This window comes from Poromitra crassiceps (genome assembly GCF_964638095.1).
Source record: "Poromitra crassiceps genome assembly, chromosome: 8".
NCBI classification, from domain to species: Eukaryota; Metazoa; Chordata; class Actinopteri; order Beryciformes; family Melamphaidae; genus Poromitra; species Poromitra crassiceps.
In genome coordinates, this window is record NC_139629.1 from 23470452 (window position 1) to 23491248 (window position 20797).

The 20797-nt window shown below is 42.7% G+C and overlaps 2 protein-coding genes across 3 annotated transcripts in view; both read left to right on the forward strand.

Annotated features, from left to right (window-relative positions):
- wdr41 (WD repeat domain 41) overlaps window positions 1–7176 on the forward strand; it is a 29141-nt gene extending 21965 nt beyond the window's left edge. The window contains exons 12-15 of one of the 2 annotated variants that reach the window (XM_083641526.1): window positions 3987–4072; window positions 5436–5597; window positions 6702–6835; window positions 6946–7176. In XM_083641526.1, coding sequence (XP_083497652.1) covers window positions 3987–4072; window positions 5436–5597; window positions 6702–6835; window positions 6946–7086 — 523 coding nt within the window. In that variant the 3' untranslated portion in view covers window positions 7087–7176. The remainder of the gene's footprint in view (window positions 1–3986; window positions 4073–5435; window positions 5598–6701; window positions 6836–6945) is intronic. The other variant, XM_083641527.1, reaches the window with a different exon arrangement.
- Window positions 7177–12253: 5077 nt separating this feature from the next.
- The window catches only part of pde8b (phosphodiesterase 8B), a gene marked incomplete at both ends in the record, with an annotated part of 65295 nt that continues 56751 nt past the window's right edge, over window positions 12254–20797 (forward strand). Inside the window, one exon of the mRNA XM_083641115.1 lies at window positions 12254–12544. Coding sequence (XP_083497241.1) covers window positions 12254–12544 — 291 coding nt within the window. The remainder of the gene's footprint in view (window positions 12545–20797) is intronic.

Here is a 20797-nt window from a genome sequence, read left to right on the forward strand (position 1 = left end):
ATGCAAACGTTCTTGGAAGGAGCAGCTAGCAGTCTGTGCGGATGATATCACGATTAAACTGGATCAGGGGCATCTCTTTAGAGGAGCTCCTCTGAACTCATATGGTTTGTTAGCTCAGCTGTGAAGCTAACGTTAGCGGCTTTTTATTAGCTGTGTGAAGCTATTGTTTTGGAGCTTTGAAGGTTAAAGTTGGTCAGTAGCTAAATAGTTTACGATGTAAAGTTCCCGTCACTCACTGTGTCAAAATGTCTAAAGTCCAGAAGCTGAGAGCGGAGGTGAAGCAGCGACTAACGGCGGCTGTTGAAGAGATATTTGGACAGTTTGAACGAACTATAGTAGCAGAGTACGAGGCGGAAGCTACTCGTTCAAAGGAGGAGATCGACCGTCAACGAAAACTGCTGGACGCTGTGCGGTTACACAGAGAAGCCTTGCCTCCAGACCTCCAGCAGCTGTTGGTCTTAGAGCTTCCCGCTGAGCAGCAGGAGTGGAGCCCCAGTCTGGACCAGGAGGACCCAGAGCCTCCACACATTAAAGAGGAACAGGAGGAACTCTGGACCAGTCAGGAGGGTGAGCACCTTCGAGGGCTGGATGAAGCTGATATCACCCAGTTCCCATTCACTGCTGTTCCTGTGAACAGTGAATATGAGGAAGAGGAAGAGAAACCTCAGTCCTCACAGCTTCATCAGAGCCAAACTGAGGAGAACAGAGAGGCAGAGCCTCTAGCCAGCAGCTCAACTGAACAGATGAAAACAGAAGCTGATGGAGAGGACTGTGGAGTATCAGAACCAGCAAGGAACTTATATCCAGCTAGTGATGGCAAGACCTCAGACTGTTCTGATCCTGAGACTGAAGACAGTGATGGTGAATGGATGGAAACTATTGAACCTCAGTCAGGTTTAGACTCACAGAAAAACTGTGAAGTTATTGGGAAGAAACAATTTAGTTGCTCAGATTGTGGTAAAATATTTGGTTATGAATCACTTTTGAAGATGCACATGCTAGTCCACACAGGTGAGAAACCATTTAATTGTTCACTCTGTGTTAAAGATTTTGGTCGTAAATCAGACTTGAAGAGACACATGATAATCCACACAAGAGAGAAACAAAAAAAAGGTGGTAAAGGTGTTAGTCGTAAAGGAAAGTTGAAGGAGCACATGATAGCCCACACAGGAGTGAAACAATTTAAGTGCTCCGTCTGTGGTAAATGTTTTGGTCGTAAAGGAGACTGGAAGAAACACATTATAGTCCACACAGGAGTTAAGTGCTCCGTCTGTGGTAAATGTTTTGGTCGTGAAGGAGACTTGAAGACACACATGATTGTTCACACCAGAGATAAACAATTTAGTTGCTCAGATTGTGGTAAAATATTTGGTTATGAATCACTTTTGAAGACACACATGATAGTCCACACAGGTGAGAAATCATTTAATTGTTCAGTCTGTGTTAAAGGTTTTGGTCGTAAAGCAGACTTGAAGAGACACATGATAATTCACACAGTTGAGAAACAATTTGAAAGAGTACTGCAGGAATGAGTCCAGAAGACCAGGGGCCAAATGTATAAAAACTCAAGATTTACTCTAATTCGAGTGCTGTTGCCTACCTCTGTTACTGCCAAATGTATAGAAACCATGTTTACACACACACGTAAAGTGTGCTGCACCACTTTCCACACAGGTTTACAAATTTATAAAAATCTGCATACCGTGTGTCCACATGCATGTGTACCAGTACACATCTCTCACTCACACCATGCATACTGTACGGCGTATATGGCCCAACCCTAAATCGTACTATTTAAAGTTTGGTTCAAAGTTCGCAGATTTGAAAGAAAGCATGTACAGTATGGTTGTATGCAGGGATGTAGTGGAAGGTAAACCTTCCTGTCTGAACTCAGTTTAACCACACAAACTGATGTTGACTATATAGGGTCTCATGAGGAACAAGTAGAAATTGATACTTCTCTGACAATATAATTGATTTTTGTTTATATTGGTAGCTGTTTGTGGCATGATCAAGTGGAAGTCATAGATTATTCACCTTTGTCACGGCATCACTTCTAACATGCAAGATTTGTAAATGTTTTCAATGTTTTTAAATATATGCATTTTTTATATATAGCTATTACATTAAAACACTGCATTGCTTAGAGAATTAATCTTGTTTCATTATTTTATGAGCACACTGCAGTGGTTGATTGTTTTGCAGGGTGTCCCCGCTAGAGGGAGCCCTGCACTCGCTGTTGGTTTCTTTTAATGCGTCCATGCTGGTAGGGTATTGCTAAGACAGTGGTTCTCAAACCTTTTCACGTCAAGGACCCCTAAACTGGCCAATTAGACCATGGACCCCCATTTAATAAGCTTTTGTCCCAGGGCACCCCATCTGATAAGATTTTAGCTTTTGTGATGACCCTCCCACTCTCATGGCCCTGTCCTGCAGGAGCCTGGTGTTGGGGTCGTTAGCCTGATTGGGTGGACCTGGGCCCAGTGCGCTCAATGGGCTTAAAGGGGGGTCGTTTGTAGTAATCATGACCCCAAAATGTAAATTCAGATTTTTTACAGTATTGAGTGCGGTTTCACTCTCGCACGACCGTATCCATTCCGCACTGATACTCTTTGTGCTGATCTCTTTGTCAACACAGCACATTTACGCCAAATGACTAAAAACAAACCGTTACAAATCAAAGTTTTACCACTTTCATTTCTCTGTCTCCCCTGCAAAGTGCAGCGTGCCCTGGGAGCTGCGCGCGGTTAGAAGAATCGTCCTACACGTGCTAGCGGTTGCGGAGGCCTTGCCCCCGACGCGCCCAGCGTGATGACGTCATGTTTGCCACGCGCCTCCTCGTGCCTGGCTCACTAGAGTGACCATGATTAGGCTTTTAAGGCCCGGATAGTCCACCTTGGCACCTTGCTACCAGCCTGCTACATTGTCTAAAGCACAAGTTGCTTTAAAAGCATCAGTGGTGTCAGTTTAAGGTATGCAAACAAAGGATGTGTAATTGGTTCGTTAAACTGTATCAAGCATTTCAGAAAAATCACTTCACGATGTCAAAAGAGCTGCAGCAGTGACAGTGACACAGCCCCCTTTGCCTGGCTGCTTGCTCACTCTCTCCTCTGGTCACTCTTAGAGGTGGGGGGAGGCCGGGGGGATCAATACAGCATACTATCACGATATTTGGTGTGGTAATATATCGAAATATGAAATCTTATTTCACTCAAGGGCCTTTGTGCCCTGGCATGTGCCCCCCAAAAAATTGCGACGCCGAAGGCCAAATGGCCTTGCCCCTAAAATGATGAAATTCCCACGTGTGTGTGTGTGTGTGTGTGTGTGTGTGTGTTGTTACACTAGGAGAGCTGGACAGGGCCATAGGAGAGCATCAACACAGCAGCAGGACCGGTATCTGCTCCTTTGTGTGAGGAGAAACAGGAGGAGCACTGCCACAGCCCTACTAAATGACCTCCAGCAGGCTAACTGGTGTGCATGTTTCAGAAACAGACTCCTTGAGGGAGGCATGAGGGCCCGCTGCCCTCTAGTGGGGACCTGTGCTCACTGCCCAGCACCGTGCAGCAGCTCGATGAGCATCAAAGTTGGCAGGTCCACCATTGGCGCTCCGTCCTCTTCACAGATGAGAGCAGGTTCACACTGAGCACATGTGACAGGCAGGAAAGAGTCTGGAGACGCTGTGGTGAATGTTAAGCTGCCTGAAACATCATCCTGCATGACCGGTTTGGCGGTGGGTCAGTGGATGCTCTGGCGAGGCACATCCTTGGAGGGCACAGACCTCGAGTTCCCCTTCATTTTTTTAGCAGAGTTGATTAGAAATCAGTGGTTGCAGCCCTACACAATATCAAGTCTAAGATGTCCTAATCTTATATCTGTACGCTACCCAGATATATGGATTCAATACGCTGACTGACACTGCTTCAACATTTCCCAAACAACTGTTCAACATCTTCTTACTATTCTTACTATCTGTGTTGATCTTGCAGTGAGCTGATGTCCTGTTCTGAAGATGGCAGCGTGAGGATGTGGGAGATGCAAGACCTGCCTCTACCTGCAGAACCAGCCTCTCCAGGTGACTGATACACACACGCGCGCATGCACGCACGCACACACACGCACGCACGCACGCACTCACACACATTTTAAATACTTTATTTGGTTCCACAAATTACATTTCATAAACAGGGAAACAAATATATCAGGGTCAATTAATACTGAGCACTTATGGATACACATAGCACCTCCTTCTCCACACTGCTAGACTGCCAATAATTGCTGAGACAGAGCAATATTTGACAGTTTGTTTGGCTCTTGCTCTTGTCAGGCCAGCAATCTGCAGGCCTCTCATGGTGCATTTATGTACATGTCCCAGGCTTCCAAATATAAGCACACTGTATCTACAGGTATATCCTAGGCTCGTGATGGTCTCGAGTAGTGGTTGGTATTTTATATATTTGTCTTGGAATGCCTGGTCCATGTACAGGTCAAAGACACAGCCTACCTCTAGCATCAGCACCTGCTTATGGCTGGTGTCAACAAAAACAGCGTCGGGTGTATTGGGGATATTAGCAAAGACATCACAGGCAGACCCAAACCACTCTGGTACCACTCTACTGTGCTTATACAGTACTGCACTAGCAGGCATGATGTTATGGACTGCATCAGACACAATATTTACAATACGGTCATGGCGAGCTATGTACAGTACAGTTGTTTGTATGCATGGCATCCATTCGTTATGTGTGCTGTGGATTCTAGATGGTGCTGTGAATCTGAAATTAATAACTCATTAACTCAAATCAACTCTCAATAACTGTCAAACTATTCATCATTCATCTAGTCTGACAGTTATTGAGAGTTGATTTGAGTTAATGAGTTATTAATTTGAGTTAGTGTGGACCAGTGATGTCACTGGTCCACACTTTAACACTCAATAACTGTCAAATTAAATGACAGACTTCAAAACCGTTTACAGTTTTCTGATATACTACTGATGTTCTAATGATACAAAGCTGGTTGAAAATGGGCGGAGTGTTCCTTTAACACGATTGGCTGGTTACACGTCGTGTGTGTGCGTGCGTGCGTGTGTGTGTGTGTGTGTGTGCGCGCGCGCGTGCGTGCGTGCGTGCGTGCGTGCGTGTGTGTAAGCATGCATAGTGTTTGAGTGTCTTGAAGTGTGGGTGGTTTGGAAGTGCAGTAATGCAGTCCAGATGTAGTATTGTGTGTATTGAAGGGCGGCGTGCTGCAGCAGCACTCAGGGAGGTTGTGTTTCTGAACTTGAGTGATTGTGTGTGTGTGTGTGTGTGTGTGTGTGTGTGTGTGTGTGTGTGTGTGTGTGTGTGTGTGTGTGTGTGTGTGTGTGTGTGTGTGTGTGTGTGTGTGTGTGTGTAAGCGTGTGTGTAAGCGTGTGTGTGTGTGTGTGTGTGTGTTGGTAGCACTGTCTTTGATGGTCTCGCTCGCTGCAGCCGGTCTCGAGCTGTGGTGTGATGCTGGATGGAGCTTGGCTGGAGAACACATCCACGGCTCTGCTGCTAATGCTACACAGATGCCACCCATCTTTGAAGTCCTGTTCCCCCGTGTCTCTCGTTTGGCTTCAGGTCGACTGGGAACCTATCACAAATCAATCCGCTGCATTTCCTTTGGTCGTTCCAGCTTTACCCTGTCTGTCTGTCTGTCTGTCTGTCTGTCTGCCTGTCTGTCTGTCTGTCTGTCTGCCTGCCTGTCTGTCTGTCTGTCTGTCTGTCTGTCTGTCTGTCTGTCTGTCTGCCTGTCTGTCTGTCCATCCTTTTGTCTGTCTGTCTGTCCATCCTTCTGTCTCTCTGTCTGTCTCCCATCTTATTTGTGGGTTATGAAAATATTTCTTCCCCACTCAGACCTGCTGCTTTGAGTGATTGTGTGTGATGCCCCTCTGTGATGTCATTGCCGTTTTGAGGATCATGCTAGGGCCTGTAACAAACGAGTATTTTCATTGATGATAAATCTGTTGATAATTTTCTCGATTAAGTGATTAGTTGTTTGGTCTATAAAATGTCAGAAAATGGTGAAAAATATTGATCAGTTTCCCAAAACCCAAGATGATGTTCTCAAATGTCTTGCTTTGTCCACAACCCAAAGATACTCAGTTTACAGTCATAGAGGAATAAAGAAACAGAGACGCCATACATGTACAGCACGCATGTACAAAGTCCGGCTCGGGGGCTAATTGCGGCCCGCGGACCGATTTTAAGCGGCCCTCGGCTTGTCTCTCAAAATATACTGGGTGGCGCTCCGCACAGTATTGGTTAATTAAGCAAGTTCAATTTGCATTTTTTTCCATTCACCTAACGATGACAGCACTATCATACAGTTTGTAGACAAGCACCAAGTACAACACAGGCAGAATGAATGTTTTCAGATGGTAAACTAAATCCTTAGAGTACAATTGTATTGTACGTGCTTTTTTTCTAACCCATATGATGCGAGAAGCAGCTGCCCCCCCCCCGGTATTTTAACATCATCTAATCTGGCCCCCATTCAAAAAAGTTTGGACACTCCTGAGGTACAGTAACAGCCTATAGCCATTGTCTAACAAGCAGTATATCTTTCAGACAGAACAATTCTGACTATATCTCTATATTTGACTGTTGACTGTATGACTGTTCTCTATATTTCATCCATTATTCAGAATATTGATCTGTCCTCTTACTCCGTCATGTAACCAGGGTTCTTCGGGATGTGGTCTTTTGGGCGGACCAACAAACAGGCTGGTCCTCCTCCTAAGAAGATCATGGAGATTCCCAGCATCAGGACGCTGGAGTTGATGGGCGATCTGATCGGCCACTCGGGGGCAGTGCAGGTATGTTTCCTCGTTGAGTAGGGTTATGTCCTATTCTGCTTAAAAATGCTGATCTTGACTTATAAGAGTGCTAGAAGATATTGAAGCCTTCTCCCGCGTGTCCCTCTCAGATGTTCGTGAGCTTCGGGGAGAAGGGCTTGGCGACGTGCTCGGCCGACCACCTGCTGATTCTGTGGAAGAGTGGAGAGAGGCAGTCGCACCTCCGCAGCCTGGCACTTTTCCAAAAACTGGAGGAGAACGGAGGTCTCTGAACTCTTATCCTTTCTTAACACACTATAAAAAATAAAATAATGTTTGTTGCTGCGTGTATGTATGTGAGAAAATAGTTGAAATTAAGTGTTGCTTGCATTTTCACTGAAAATAATCAGTATTTACATTTTTCATTTCAAATGTCATTAATAAATACATAGTAGTAATAAATACCTAATCTGTGAAACAGAAAGGGATTGTAATATTTTAATTTCTACACACCCAAGTGTTGGAATTGTTCACCACTCATCATCACTTATTCAGCCTGTGATGGGGGGTTGTGAGTAGGCATCACTTGAGTTTAAAACCCTCATGCACTCCTAAAAGTCACCTTACACTAGAAGTCTAATTAATTGACCATTTATGGTCAATTAATTAACAACGGGTGTCATAAGGATGTAAATTATTTCCCCCATTTTTTGCTAAATCTTTTAAGTAACTTCAGATTTTTAACCTTTTAAATAGCCTAGCACTAATGACAATATCAGACAGATGATGCAGCTGAGAAGATGGCACTGGCAGGAATCAGGAGAACGCACCAGCGACCTCTGGTGGGGAAACAGGGAAACCCAGGAGCTGAAACCAGAAAAAGAGAGACTAGGGAGCTGAAGGCACAGAAGACGTAGGTGTGGAGGGAAAGAGAGACAGAGAAGAGACATGTCCACTGCACATACACCTCCCCCCCCCCCCCCCCCCACACACACACACACACACACGCCCACTCCACACACACACACACACACACACACACACACACACACACACACACACACACATGCAACCCCCCCCCCCCCCCCCACACACACACACACACAACGCCCCCCCCCCCCCCACACACACACACACAACCCCCCCCCCCCACACACACACACACACACACACATAAGGGGTTCAATGTTTCCATATTGGGAGCAGATTGCAGCAATAATTGTGAGTCCATCAACTCAAAACTCACTGTATATGTTCAGAAACAGACAGGTGCTGTCAGAAGTTGGAACACAAATATTCTCTTTCTCGAGGTTGATACACTGTGAGGGATCATCAAGTCTTGTAGACTGGCCTTCCCAGCAGTTCAGAAACAGATTTGTCCCAACATCACAGCTGACCTTCAACATCACAGGCTAAAGAGACAGCTGACCTTCAACACCACAGGCTAAAGAGACAGCTGACCTTCAACATCACAGGCTAAAGAGACAGCTGACCTTCAACATCACAGCTGACCTTCAACATCACAGGCTAAAGGGACAGCTGACCTTCAACATCACAGGCTAAAGATTTAAATTTGTATTAATGTCACTCCATTGTACAAGTACCGGTACGCATGTGTGAAATTCCTAATTACAGGACACAGCGCAAGTACGTTAGGTAATCAAGTAAACAGCAGTAGGTACATAGTCAAGTAAACAGGTAAACAAGTAAATATGTGTAAAGTACGTAAATAAGGCAAACAATGTGAAACACGAGTGTGGAGCTCTTGAGCAAGTCACCTTCATTACAGTGCCATTCAACCACCTGCTGTGCTCCTGCTCTACTGACATGGAGTGTGGGCGTGAGGTGGTCTCCAGGACTGCCCAGGTGGTTCAGGACTGTACAACCTGTCCAGGACCTTCCCCGGAAAAAAGAAGACCAATTGTTGGTCCAGTAGAATGTGAGATTAACTGCTCACAAACACACACACAACATATCTAGTTGTTTAGTGGGCAAGCTTAAACTGGGTCACTATAGTGTCATTGCTTGATAGCCTACACTGTAGGCTATCAAGCAATGACAAAAATAATCCAATGACTAAATTTATACTGCAAAAACGGTTACTTTTACGGTTTTGTGTATTTTCTGAGTCATGGTTTTTTCATGTCACTGGTGGAATATTACCTGCAATTGGTAGGCTATATCTTGTAAATAATTTGATTCAATATTCTATTATGTGTTACTGTCATCTAAAGGTGACTGAAGGCTTTGTGTTGAGCATATACTGGAGAAGAAAACAAAACGTGCCTTTATTTGCCTTTGCAGTTGCAGTTTGTGGTTGTAATATGTGGACACTAGGGCCCCACGGACACTATCCCGTTGGAGGAGTCTCTGGACCAAAAAAAGTTTAGAAGTTCACACCGAGATCAACTATCCACCATTCGGACCCCTGCTGGCCACTACTGCGCTATCTCGATGGCTAGAGCGGCTATAAAACAGCCGGTTATCAAATAGATTGTATTTGTAAACAAAACCTTTCATTTTCCAGCATTTTGTAGCCTATTCGTTACTGAGGGAGCAGACATCGTGGCTCAGACATGAGTGGACTGTCAACAGAGGAAAGTGCTTTGCCCAACGGACCACGAAAGGTAAGAGCCCGGCTACTAGAATAAACAAACTGCCGCTTCACTTCCACACACTCAACCCCGTCGGTTAGACTATAGCTACTCTGCACTGTAATCATAGCCAATATCCTAAATTATTTAGGTCATATTTATAAAAGCACACTAAGACTGAGACTGAGTCTGTTTTTTGTCAATATTAAATATTAGCCATTCCTCCAACCCGGCATCGTCCTGTCATATTTAACCCAATTTTAGCATTATCCTTGTCATAAACATGTCATAGCCTAACTGTAATCCAATCTGTAATGTAAATGTAGGCTAATGCAATGGAGGTGGGTTTAATTGACCAAACAACACACATACAGCCACCATTATTTTGCTACCTAGCCTAGACGAAATGTTTGATTAATACAAAACCTATAGCTTTATGATAGGTTTATGATCTTATTGCCTGTAATATGGATGGGGATTAACATGTGGACGCCAGAGTGGGTGATGTGTAACAATTGGCATGACAAAATGCTTGTCATAGCCTGTAAGGTTGTTTACAGTAGCCAGCCATACTGTAAACTTATTCACTCAATTGGCTGGAAATGGCCTGCTGAGGGTAGGTTTTGTTACAGATTACAATTAAGATTTTGTTACACATTACAATTACGATTTTAATTGTAATGTGTTGTTAATGTCAATTACACCTCTAATGCAAAATCAAGAGTAGGCCTATTACTATAATTTTCCTTCTGCTTGACCAAACCAGCAGGACTCTCAGTCTAGCCTAGTTGGTTTTGTGCATGTCCAGTTTTTCTCAAGCAACGTGAAACACAAGGTGCAGTGAAAGAGTTTATATATATATATATATATATATATATATATATGTCCACTGAGATATTGAAAAAGTGTCAGTGCTATGCAATTTGAATAAGATACTCACTTTTCCAATAGCTGTTGAACTTGATCATGACATCTGAGGCTTACAGGACATTTAGGTGTATTTCGACAGCTTATATGGCCTACCTGGATATATATGCTGATTTGGTCGATTTGTGGTGCAGGTGCTGGTGTTGCATGCCATGTAGGCTACAGATTTGAGTGGTATTATGATGTGAGGCAAATTGAAAAAGTTGTAGGCTTGCCACCAGGGGGCTCTCTATGGTTTAACGCAATAGGTATTTGAGTATTTGATAAAGTCTCTAGACTATAAGACAGTGCTCTCTAATGCAAGTGAGAAATCAGAAGATAAATAGAGAACAACAGTAGAGTATCAATTATTTTCCTCATAAAAGTCTTCCAGCTTTTAAGCTCCCTATTCTCTCTGTCTGTCTCTCTCTTTCTCTCTCGCCTTCCCTCAGTCACTTTTTACAGTGGATTTATTAAAAAAAGAATAGAAAAGTGGCTATTTGGTTTAAAAAAATCTTTGGAGTTGGACCACTTTTTCCATCTCTTATTTTTGATATATCTAGAGACACCACCAAAACCAATAAACCAAACTAAAGCCTTGGCGTAATCATGTGGTACTGCGGCTATGCTGTGGACTGGAGTCATGTTGATGGTCTTTTCAGTGTCACTTAGCTTCTTAGGTCCAACATGCAGCAGCACTAAAGTGCTCTCCTTGACTCTGTCAGGGAGAAAGAACAGCATCATAAAAGTCAAACATGCTTTTATTGTGTGAATGTTTAAAGTCATGTTTTGATTTCCTTTCTGACAGTTAAACTTTATCCTGAGTCACATTTCCTAAGTTGGCCCATAGTGTTCCTGTCACAATACGTGCCTTACGTGGTTCTCAAAGTGTGGTCTGAGGGCCCTCCGTGGTCCTTGAGGGGGTTCCAGGGGCCCCCACCAAAAAAGAGAATAATTTATTTTCACTGTAATTCAATAAGTAACACAATTAATGTAGGACTATTTTGGTCATGGGTTTCATACACTTTGTATAATAATAATGATAATGATAATAATAATAATAATATTATTAATAATAATACTATGTAGGCTATAATAACACAACTAAAAGCAACACATCTTATCAGATGAGGGACCCTGGGCCAAAATCTTTATCAAATGTTGGTCCGTTGTTGTCTAATTTGTGTCAGTTTAGGGCCCAATGATGTGAACACATTTAGTTGAAAACCACTGATGTAGCTAGATGAGGCCTAGGATAACATGGGCTGAGTGCCTGTTTGGATCTGGGGGAGCCCAATACGCTGAAAGAGTATGCTAAGTCATGAGATATAGTCTAGTCTCCATCACGTCTTAGATCATAGTGTATTCAGCACATGTAGTGGTTTTACAATAACCCCTGTCAAGGGGCATGGTCACGGAGGATAGTCGACTAGACTGCCCTATAAGAGACTATGGAGATGATAGCTAGTCTAGCGTATAGTCTACATGTGTGATAGAGAGAGCAACAACAAGAGAGAGAGAGAGAGAGAGAGAGAGAGAGAGAGAGAGAGAGAGAGAGAGAGAGAGAGAGAGAGAGAGAGAGAGAGAGAGAGAGAGAGAGAGAGAGAGAGAGAGAGAGAGAGAGAGAGAGAGAGAGAGAGAGAGATGGACCGTGGTGGCCAATGAGTACTAGGGCTACTCATTTGAAAGATGAACCCACAGATTTGCACTCGGCGGCACAAAACGCGAGCATGACACAGAAGAAGAGTGAAGCGGGGGGTAATACAATAACGAGCAGCCATGTGGTTATGTCTGTTTATTAGTAGCTAATTGTATTCGTGAGCCTGGCTCGGTTTAGCTGGGGATAGGTGTTGAGGAGAGAGCGCGATTTCAGCCCGCATGCAGCAGCAGCCGATGCTCGGAGACAGCAGCAGAGAAGAGGGTGGTACCCAAGCGTCGGTGTTTATCGTCTGGGGCTGTCATGGGCTGCGCTCCCAGCATCCACGTCTCTCAGAGCGGGGTGATCTACTGCCGAGACTCGGACGAATCCAACTCCCCGCACCAGACCACCACCATCTCGCAGGGCACCGCGGCCACCCTCCACGGGCTCTTCATCAAGACCGATGCGGCCGAGACCCTCCCCAACACCGTCATCACCTACCAGAGCCGGCACGCACGGAACAACTCGCACCGGGAGCGCAACAACAAGGACAACAGCGGCGCGCACATCCGCATCGAGGCCGAGACGCAGACCAGCCACAGCAGCGTCAAGGTAGGGTAGGGCGCGTTTAGACGCAGCGTGTTGTCTGTCTGCGCATTCACAGCATCACCGCTGGGTAGAGAATCACAAGTGAGCGAGCAGGCCTGCGGGGGGAAGGTGCTTTGTCAAATTGCAATCCTGTTTGATAGTGACCTGTTCCCTAGTTCTTCCCTAGTCTCTCTTCACACTCACACAGCCCGGTAGTCTGCTATGTCTCGTTGCAGCCATGCGCACATGTCACATTGTGCTTTACCTGACCAGATTCATTATGTATTCTCCACTCACTGTTCCATTGCATTACTTTGTTGCAGTGTTTATCCTAATGCTACTTGTAGACTTGTTGATGAATGACAGGTAGGCTACAAAAACGTGGGATAAAAGACAAAATCATCCACCCAGAATACATATTATTATTATTATTATTATTATTATTATTATTATTATTATTATTATTATTATTATTATTGTTTTTTTTTTTATATAGTTTAGCATGGATTCAACTTTGTGTAGGCAACTGTAAATAGAAGATACAGCATAATGTCGACGACGTCCAGTCAGAGATGCTCACAAGTCAATTTTTGCAAGTCCAAGTCAAGTCTCAAGTCTTTGAGCTCGAGTCCAAGTGAAGTCTCAAGTCTTTGGTCAGTGGTCACAAGTCCAATTCAAGTCTAAATTCTCTTATGGAAGAGTGTTCTATCATTTGCTGCATGCCATCCGGTCTGCTTAGAACACTGCAGAGCTAAAATGAAGGAATTCAAAGCAAGTAACCTAGTGTCTTATCCTCATGCATTTATCTAGGCTATATTAGCATACAGTATCAGCATTGATTAGATGACTTTAGTATACATTTCCTGTTAATGCACCAAACATAAAAATTAAATTAAAATAAAGATTGTTCACAAGTCCCAAACCTCAAGTCCAAGTCAAGTCTGAAGTCTTTGAGGACGAGTCTCAAGTCAAGTCTCAAGTCACTGTGTGTCCAACTTAAGTCCGTCTCAAGTCCAAGTCCCCATCTCTGCGTCCAGGTGCTTCCTATAATGTGAATCACTTCTTTCGGCATCAGGTCTTTGATGAGGAGGTAATCTGATACAGTATATCACTACTTTAAACAAAAGCTTGCCTTGTTATTTCTTAGTAGGCTAACAGGCCCGCAGCCCCAGGCCAACAATTTTAGAATCCTTACTTTGTCTCCAGTGGAAAAGCTGTGTCTTGTAGCCTATCTAATTGGTTAGTTCACAACCAGGGGCGGTTCTAGGCCTTTTTTGGGTGGGCTTTAGCCCACCCAAAAATAGTCTCAGCCCACCCAAAAAAAAAAAAAAATTTTTTTTTTTTTTTTTCTCCAAATCCATGGTGGTCATTAGTAGCAGTTTCTGTTAAAATGATCTTTATTTATTATTTATTTTTGCTTTAAAACTATTTTTTAATTTTCTGCTTAAAGTTTATGAAAAAAAGTGGCATTTTTGTTTTTTCCCACAATAATTTCATAATACCATTTGTAATGCCACCGTTGTAGTGCTGTTGTTCAAAATTAAAGTACATTTTCTCAGATTTATTGGTGTCTTTCTAGTCACACAATTTAATAGTCAGTGTTTCCCATACACTGATCTATTTGTGTGGTACACCCTACATAGATTTTGACCCCCACAAATACTGCCACATATTAATTTCAACTAGTTGACTGCAAACTCCTGCTTTAGTGCTTACAGTATATTATTATCATGTCGGAATATTATTCCAGCCAATAAGTTAGGAAGTTCCCTTTTGATTTAATTTTACTTTTGTTTTGCCTACAAAGCAAAATGTTACTTTACTTGAAACTCCCCTGAAGTGATTTTGGTATTATTTATGCAAGCATAATTCTACCATATAGTAACCTGTATGCATAATATATGTAAGGGATAATGTATTGTGAGCCGGTGATTACTGGCGAAATAATGACCGACAGGTGAATGATTGAGCCCGACGCGCAGCGTAGAACACGGCCTACAACTAAATTATTTCAGTAATCTGACAAAAATAATTATTCAAATAGATTTTTTAATAGCGTTTTCAACGACAAATCGGTTTCATTCGTAATTGGCACACAAGACACCACAGCTGCAACTGGTTGGCCTAATTAGTAGTGTCTGCAGACAAAATGCTCTTATCAACTGATTAATCCAGGTGTGGCAGAGCAGCGGTCGGTTGTCGAGAAATAATGACCGGTGAATCTTGTTGATTGACCAATCAGAATCGAGTATTCAAGAGAGCCGTGTTCTAAATAGTATATATAGGGAAACAATAATTTTTTTATCGCTGTAAAACCACAGAACGGTAAATAAGATATTGATGTGTGTAGTTCTTCATAGATCTAGTTTTTTTTTTTTCATTTTGATCTCAAAGTGCACCAGTTTGATCCATTTTTACTTGAAACTGTACAAAATTTTCTTCCGGGGGGGCATGCCCCCGGACCCCCCTAGGGGTTCAGTGGTCCATGACCTTTGGGTGGGCTGAGCCCACCCAAAGCTCTGATGCTAAAACCGCCCCTGTTCACAACTGTAGCCTAACTGTTTTATAGCACACCATCACAGAGAGTGGGTGTAAATATACAGTCAATGAGACAAAAAGTCATAAGATTAACTCTTTTGATGACTTGCATGACTTCAGTCCATCTCTGAAAAGAGTTTGATGTCGAGCCCATCAACAGCCTATTGCAGTGGAGCCTCTGTCATACTTGCCATTATTTGGTTTCCTCATCAGATAACATGCTTCAAAGTTAGGTGAGAAAAAGTTAGAGGTATAGGTGTGTATAGCATCAAGTTTCAGATGCCAGTGCCACATGTTCTAACCTCTTCAATCAAAGCGTGGAACCAGAGTTTTGAGAACATCAAAGTTATTAGTCATGTAAATCAATATTTTTACTTCCTGAGTGAAAGTGAAAGGTCAAAATGGTAAAAAAAAAAAAAAAAGGAAAAGGAAAAAAGAGAGAGTTTGTTTAGTCTGCTCGAGTCACTCTAGTGCTATGTCTAGTCTTTTGAGTTGTGGACGTGTCTTTGCAAATGGCTCGTGCAGTTTTGAGTTGGTGGATTCTTCTCATGAGTGAGCATGTGAACAGACAATTCTTCTTTATGACTGAACCCTGGAGGATAGATAGCTCTGGCTTGTCTAGAAATTATGCAGCCAATGACATCAGACCCTATGCAGCACTATTGACATAGTTTCCTTGAGGCCTTTCCTTTAAAGAAAATAATAATCATGTAATTGTTTCACATTTGTGGACAAAACCTTCTAAAATATTGCATATTTTCTGTAATACCATTTTGAACTGAAACTCAAAATTTGTATTCAAATTTGGGATGGCAGCAACATCTGTGGTGACGGCTCCTAATTTAGGCTGACATTTAGACAGATGGGATGAAAATCATTTGGACAACCAAACAGGAGGCTTCTGAAGCAGTGACACATAATAAAATATACACACCTTAAATTCATTTGAGACCCAATGATTTATATGCTATTTATAGATTTGTGTCATGAGTTTATGTTTATGTCATGAGAGGGAGGGAGGGAGGGAGGGAGGGAGGGAGGGAGGGAGGGAGGCATGTAACGTGTGTGGGTTTATCAGCTGCTCTGTTGCTCTCCCTCATTCCTTCCTGGCTCTTCGGATTGAGAAGGTATCAATGATACCATTTAGTGTTCAAATCTTCTGCCCTTCCTTGTTTATGTGTTTACCCCTCTGGACAGGGTGGCCGGGGTGTGAACAGTCACAAGTGAAGTAGCTGATGCTGCTGTCCTGTACAGATCTTCCTCCAGGGCCTCCTCTCACACAGCAGCCAACTTAGAAGAACATACTGTAGCCTACACAGCGGATGCTTTCTCCGCATCACAACAGCCCTGCACTATACTGTCAGAGCTGACCATGCTGTGATGTGTTTGGACACATTTGGACATACAAACTTGTCCATTTGCATTTTAATACTAACTGCTTCAATAACTGTTATTGGTCTAAAATATCTGCGTGTGTGTGTGTGTCTGTGTGTGTGTGTGTGTGTGTGTGTGTGTGTGTGTGTGTGTGTGTGTGTGTGTGTGTGTGTGTGTGTGTGTGTGTGTGTGTGTGTGTGTGTGTGTGTGTGTGTGTGTGTGCATGCGTGCGCTTGGGTGATGTGTGTGTGTGTGTGTGTGTGTGTGTGTGTGTGTGTGTGTGTGTGTGTATGTTATATGTGTGTTATATTTTGAAAAATCCATTCTTGGCTAAAACAAAAATTAAGTTAATCTTTCCCAAACTTATATTAAGCCATAACATCACAAAAGGCTTTTGTTATTATTATTATTATTATTATTACCATTATTATTATTATTATTATTATTATTATTATTTATTATTATTATTATTATTATTATTATTATTATTATTATTATTATTATCATCACTCAAAAATAGTATGGAAGCTTAGAAGGCCTATAAATAATTTGTCTCCTACATAGTACTTGGACCCACAGACAGGCTCCAGAGTCAGCTGTCGGTTGCTAAGCCAGTCTTGCTGCTAACAAGCAGTCCATATGGGGTTTGTCAAAATAACTCCCAAAAAGCCATTTGTAGTCTCCACAGGGGAGTAACTGGAAAAGTTGCAAAATACATGAATTAAAATGAGCTCTGACGTCAACGTCATGACAGTTCCGGCATTGTGCACATCAGAACTACTTTCCCCCTGCCGTCGACGTCGTACTGTCTGCTGTGGGGGGGGTGTGGGGAAGTGTGTTACTGGAGGTGTGATCTAGTTCTGCGGACCAGTCAGGTCAGAATGTAAACAATTGCACATGGTGCCGGGTCGACTTTGGGAGAAGACTAGCCAACTGCCTCTAGTGGTAATGATTGTACTTTTTTTTATATGGGCAGAATTATGTGTTACGTCCGCAATAGCACAGTGCATGTACAAGGAAGAGTGTAATCATGACAGCATGGCGGAAAAATGAGAGCAATGAAGTCTAACTATTCAAGAAGGAGACCGACCTCCAGTCCAGAAGGCCAGCGGCGCTTTGAGATAAGAACATGTGCGTGAGCTCTTGTTGCAAGGACTGTGATTCACGTAACGCCAAGGTCTGTTAACAACGATGATGAATAAGACACAGAGGAAAAACACACTAGTGGCCTTTTATCTGGCAACAAAACGTACATTAAAAAAAATACACATTCTGATGCAAAATTACATAATACATAATAATACATACTCATAATGCATAATACAGCATCAGATGGCTGTGCGGCTGCCCTGCTCTGAAGGCCACACTATCCTATTAAAAAAGGAAAAAACAAAAGTATGTTGCTGCTCGAGTGTAGAGAGGTGTCCCTCTGGTGCTCTCCAGTTTGTGGATCCTGCTAGTTAAGTAAGGGATAATGGATAGTGAGCCGGTGACTACTGGCGAAATAATGACCGACAGGTGATATTGAGCCCGACGCGCAGCGGAGGGCTTAATCATTCACCTGAAGGTCATTATTTCCAGTAATCACCGGCTCACTATCCATTATCCCGCTTAGAACACGGCCTACAACTAAATCATTCAATAATCTGACAAAAATAATTATTCAAATAGATTTTTTAATAGCGTTTTCAACGACAAAGCGGTTTCATTCATAATTGGCACACAAGACACCACAGCTGCAACTGGTTGGCCTAATTAGTAGTGTCTTGCTGACAAAAGGCTCTTATCAACTGATTAATCCAGGTGTGGCAGAGCAGCGGTCGGTTGTCGAGAAATAATGACCGGTGAATCTTGTTGATTGACCAATCAGAATCGAGTATTCAAGAGAGCCGTGTTCTAACAGTAGTTATAGAAGACATCTGAGGCACTCCAGAGGGTGATGGACTAAAACGCCTTTAATACTTCATGCCTGCGTATCGTATCATATCATGCTGATGTGTTTCATCCATTCATGTCTTCCTGAGGGCGAGTACAGCATGTCGACACTGTATCACTTCTGTAGCAAAGCACAGGCCACACACGAGGTCAGGCAATGCTCTTTCTCACTTACCCGAAATGATTAGACATAGGGATGTCAGGATACTAGAATTTCTACTTCGATATACCGATACCCAGGGAAATATCGATACTCGATACCATTTTCGATACCACGGGAAGGGGGGATGATGACACATCGATAAGTATAAAAGTAAAGTGAGACAGATGGACGGACAGACAGACGCACACTTCTCCATAATCTAGGACTGATAACACTTTGAACTTAGACAGCAGAAAAGCCCTGCTCGAGCCATCAGAACACGTTTAGCTTGTTGAAGCAACAGATACCCACCAATGATAGGGAGGGAAAAATCTGTGATTTTTCATTAAAAGAAAGACGCACACCCTACTTTTGACAACCCTAACTAGGCTGTGTCTAAATACCAGCAAAAGTCAAACCTTCACCAGTCCTGTTCTCTAGCCATAATGTCAACTAACATCTTCATCGTCTCTTCATCTTCAGACACCTTCAACAGAGAACAGAACAAAACCTATATCTATCTATCTATCTATCTATCTATCTATCTATCTATCTATCTATCTATCTATCTATCTATCTATCTATCTATCTATCTAAGATCTATCTATCTATCTATCTATCTAAGATCTATCTATCTATCTCTCTATTTATATATATATAAAATGGAGCTAGGGCTCTGTTTGTCTGTCTGTCTGTCCCACTGAAGACATCATCAATAATGTTATACTCACTCATACACACACACACACACACACACACACACACACACACACACACACACACACACACACACACACACACACACACACACACACACACACACACACAATCCCAGTGATGATGTCATCAGTGATGTCATTAATTGCCCTAAGGCTGATTGCCCTAAGGCCCATTCACATACAATCTGATGCTCCCATTCCCCCCGCTGTATTCTCTTCATATCATGCCTTTTCACATTCATCTCAGTTTCAGCATGTCTCAATCACAGCCTCCTGTCTTAACAGGCATCTGTTTCTCAATAACAAATTCTAATAGCTCTCCTAGAGGCTACTACTGAGCAATACATGTTTACAGTCTGGCTTTGTTCTAAAATAAGCCCTCCTCAGTTCACAAAAATATGACTATGAATGAACTATAAATATGAATATCTTTCAAGTTAGCTCACACAACTTGGGCCATGAACTTTATATGCAATTTTTTCTCGTCCTGCTGGCGAGCAGGCCCACATCTTCTATCATCTCTGTATGACATCAGATGCGGTTTTGACTCCTTTGATGTAACTGCTGTTTCAGAATGACTGATAATAATGCTGATTTACTAAATATAAGATTAGGTGAACGGATGTTAGATTAGGTGAAAGGATATTTTTTATTTTTAAAGATGAGAGGATGGTAAATGGACTGGATTTATATAGCGCTTTCTGCCATTATGATGACTGCTCAGAGTGTTTTACAGTAATGTCGACATCAGTGTTGAGGATCGGTACTCAAAAAAAGTAATATATTACACATTACTTTCAAAGAAAGTAATGCCTTACTTAATTACTCCCTGGAGAAAGTAATTTGTTACACACTACTCGTTGCATTACTTTTGCGTTACTCCGCAACATCGCCTGAGATGTGACGTAATGTGCATAATGTCCACCCCTCAAAAGTTGTAGACCGCGCTGCCATTTCCCCCCATCTGCCTCGAACTCTTATGAAAGTTGATGCTACAATAGATCGGCCGGAACTCTGCCTCGGCTCGAACTCTTATGAAAGTTGATGCTACAATAGATCGGCCGGAGAGACAACTGCCTCTGATTTGGCCTGAACCAACAAATCATCACTCCTCATGCCTAAAGCTAACCACTCATCACTCCTCCCCCTCCCTCTAGCCCAACCATTCTAGAAATGAATGGGTTTTAACAGTCAGCTGTTGTGTTGCGCAATCATGCATGAAAAAGGACCTCACGTTCGATGTTTTTTCCATAATCTTGCAGATTCAACCTCGATCCTGCTGATAACTGAAGAATTTAAGTAATGCAACTAATGACATAGTGTTTGATTTAGTAACTATAATGTGATTACTGGATTTAGGAACCATAATGCCTTACACTACTTGTTACAAACAAATGTAATGTGATTACAGTAATGTGCCACTTAAATTTGCTACTACTACTACTACTACTACAACAGCTACTACTACTCTTAATTCTATACATGCTCGCCCTTGGCCACAATGGCCATATAATCCGCCGTCATGCACATCCAGCTGTACATCTCCACCAAAGCACTCACCGTTGCCAC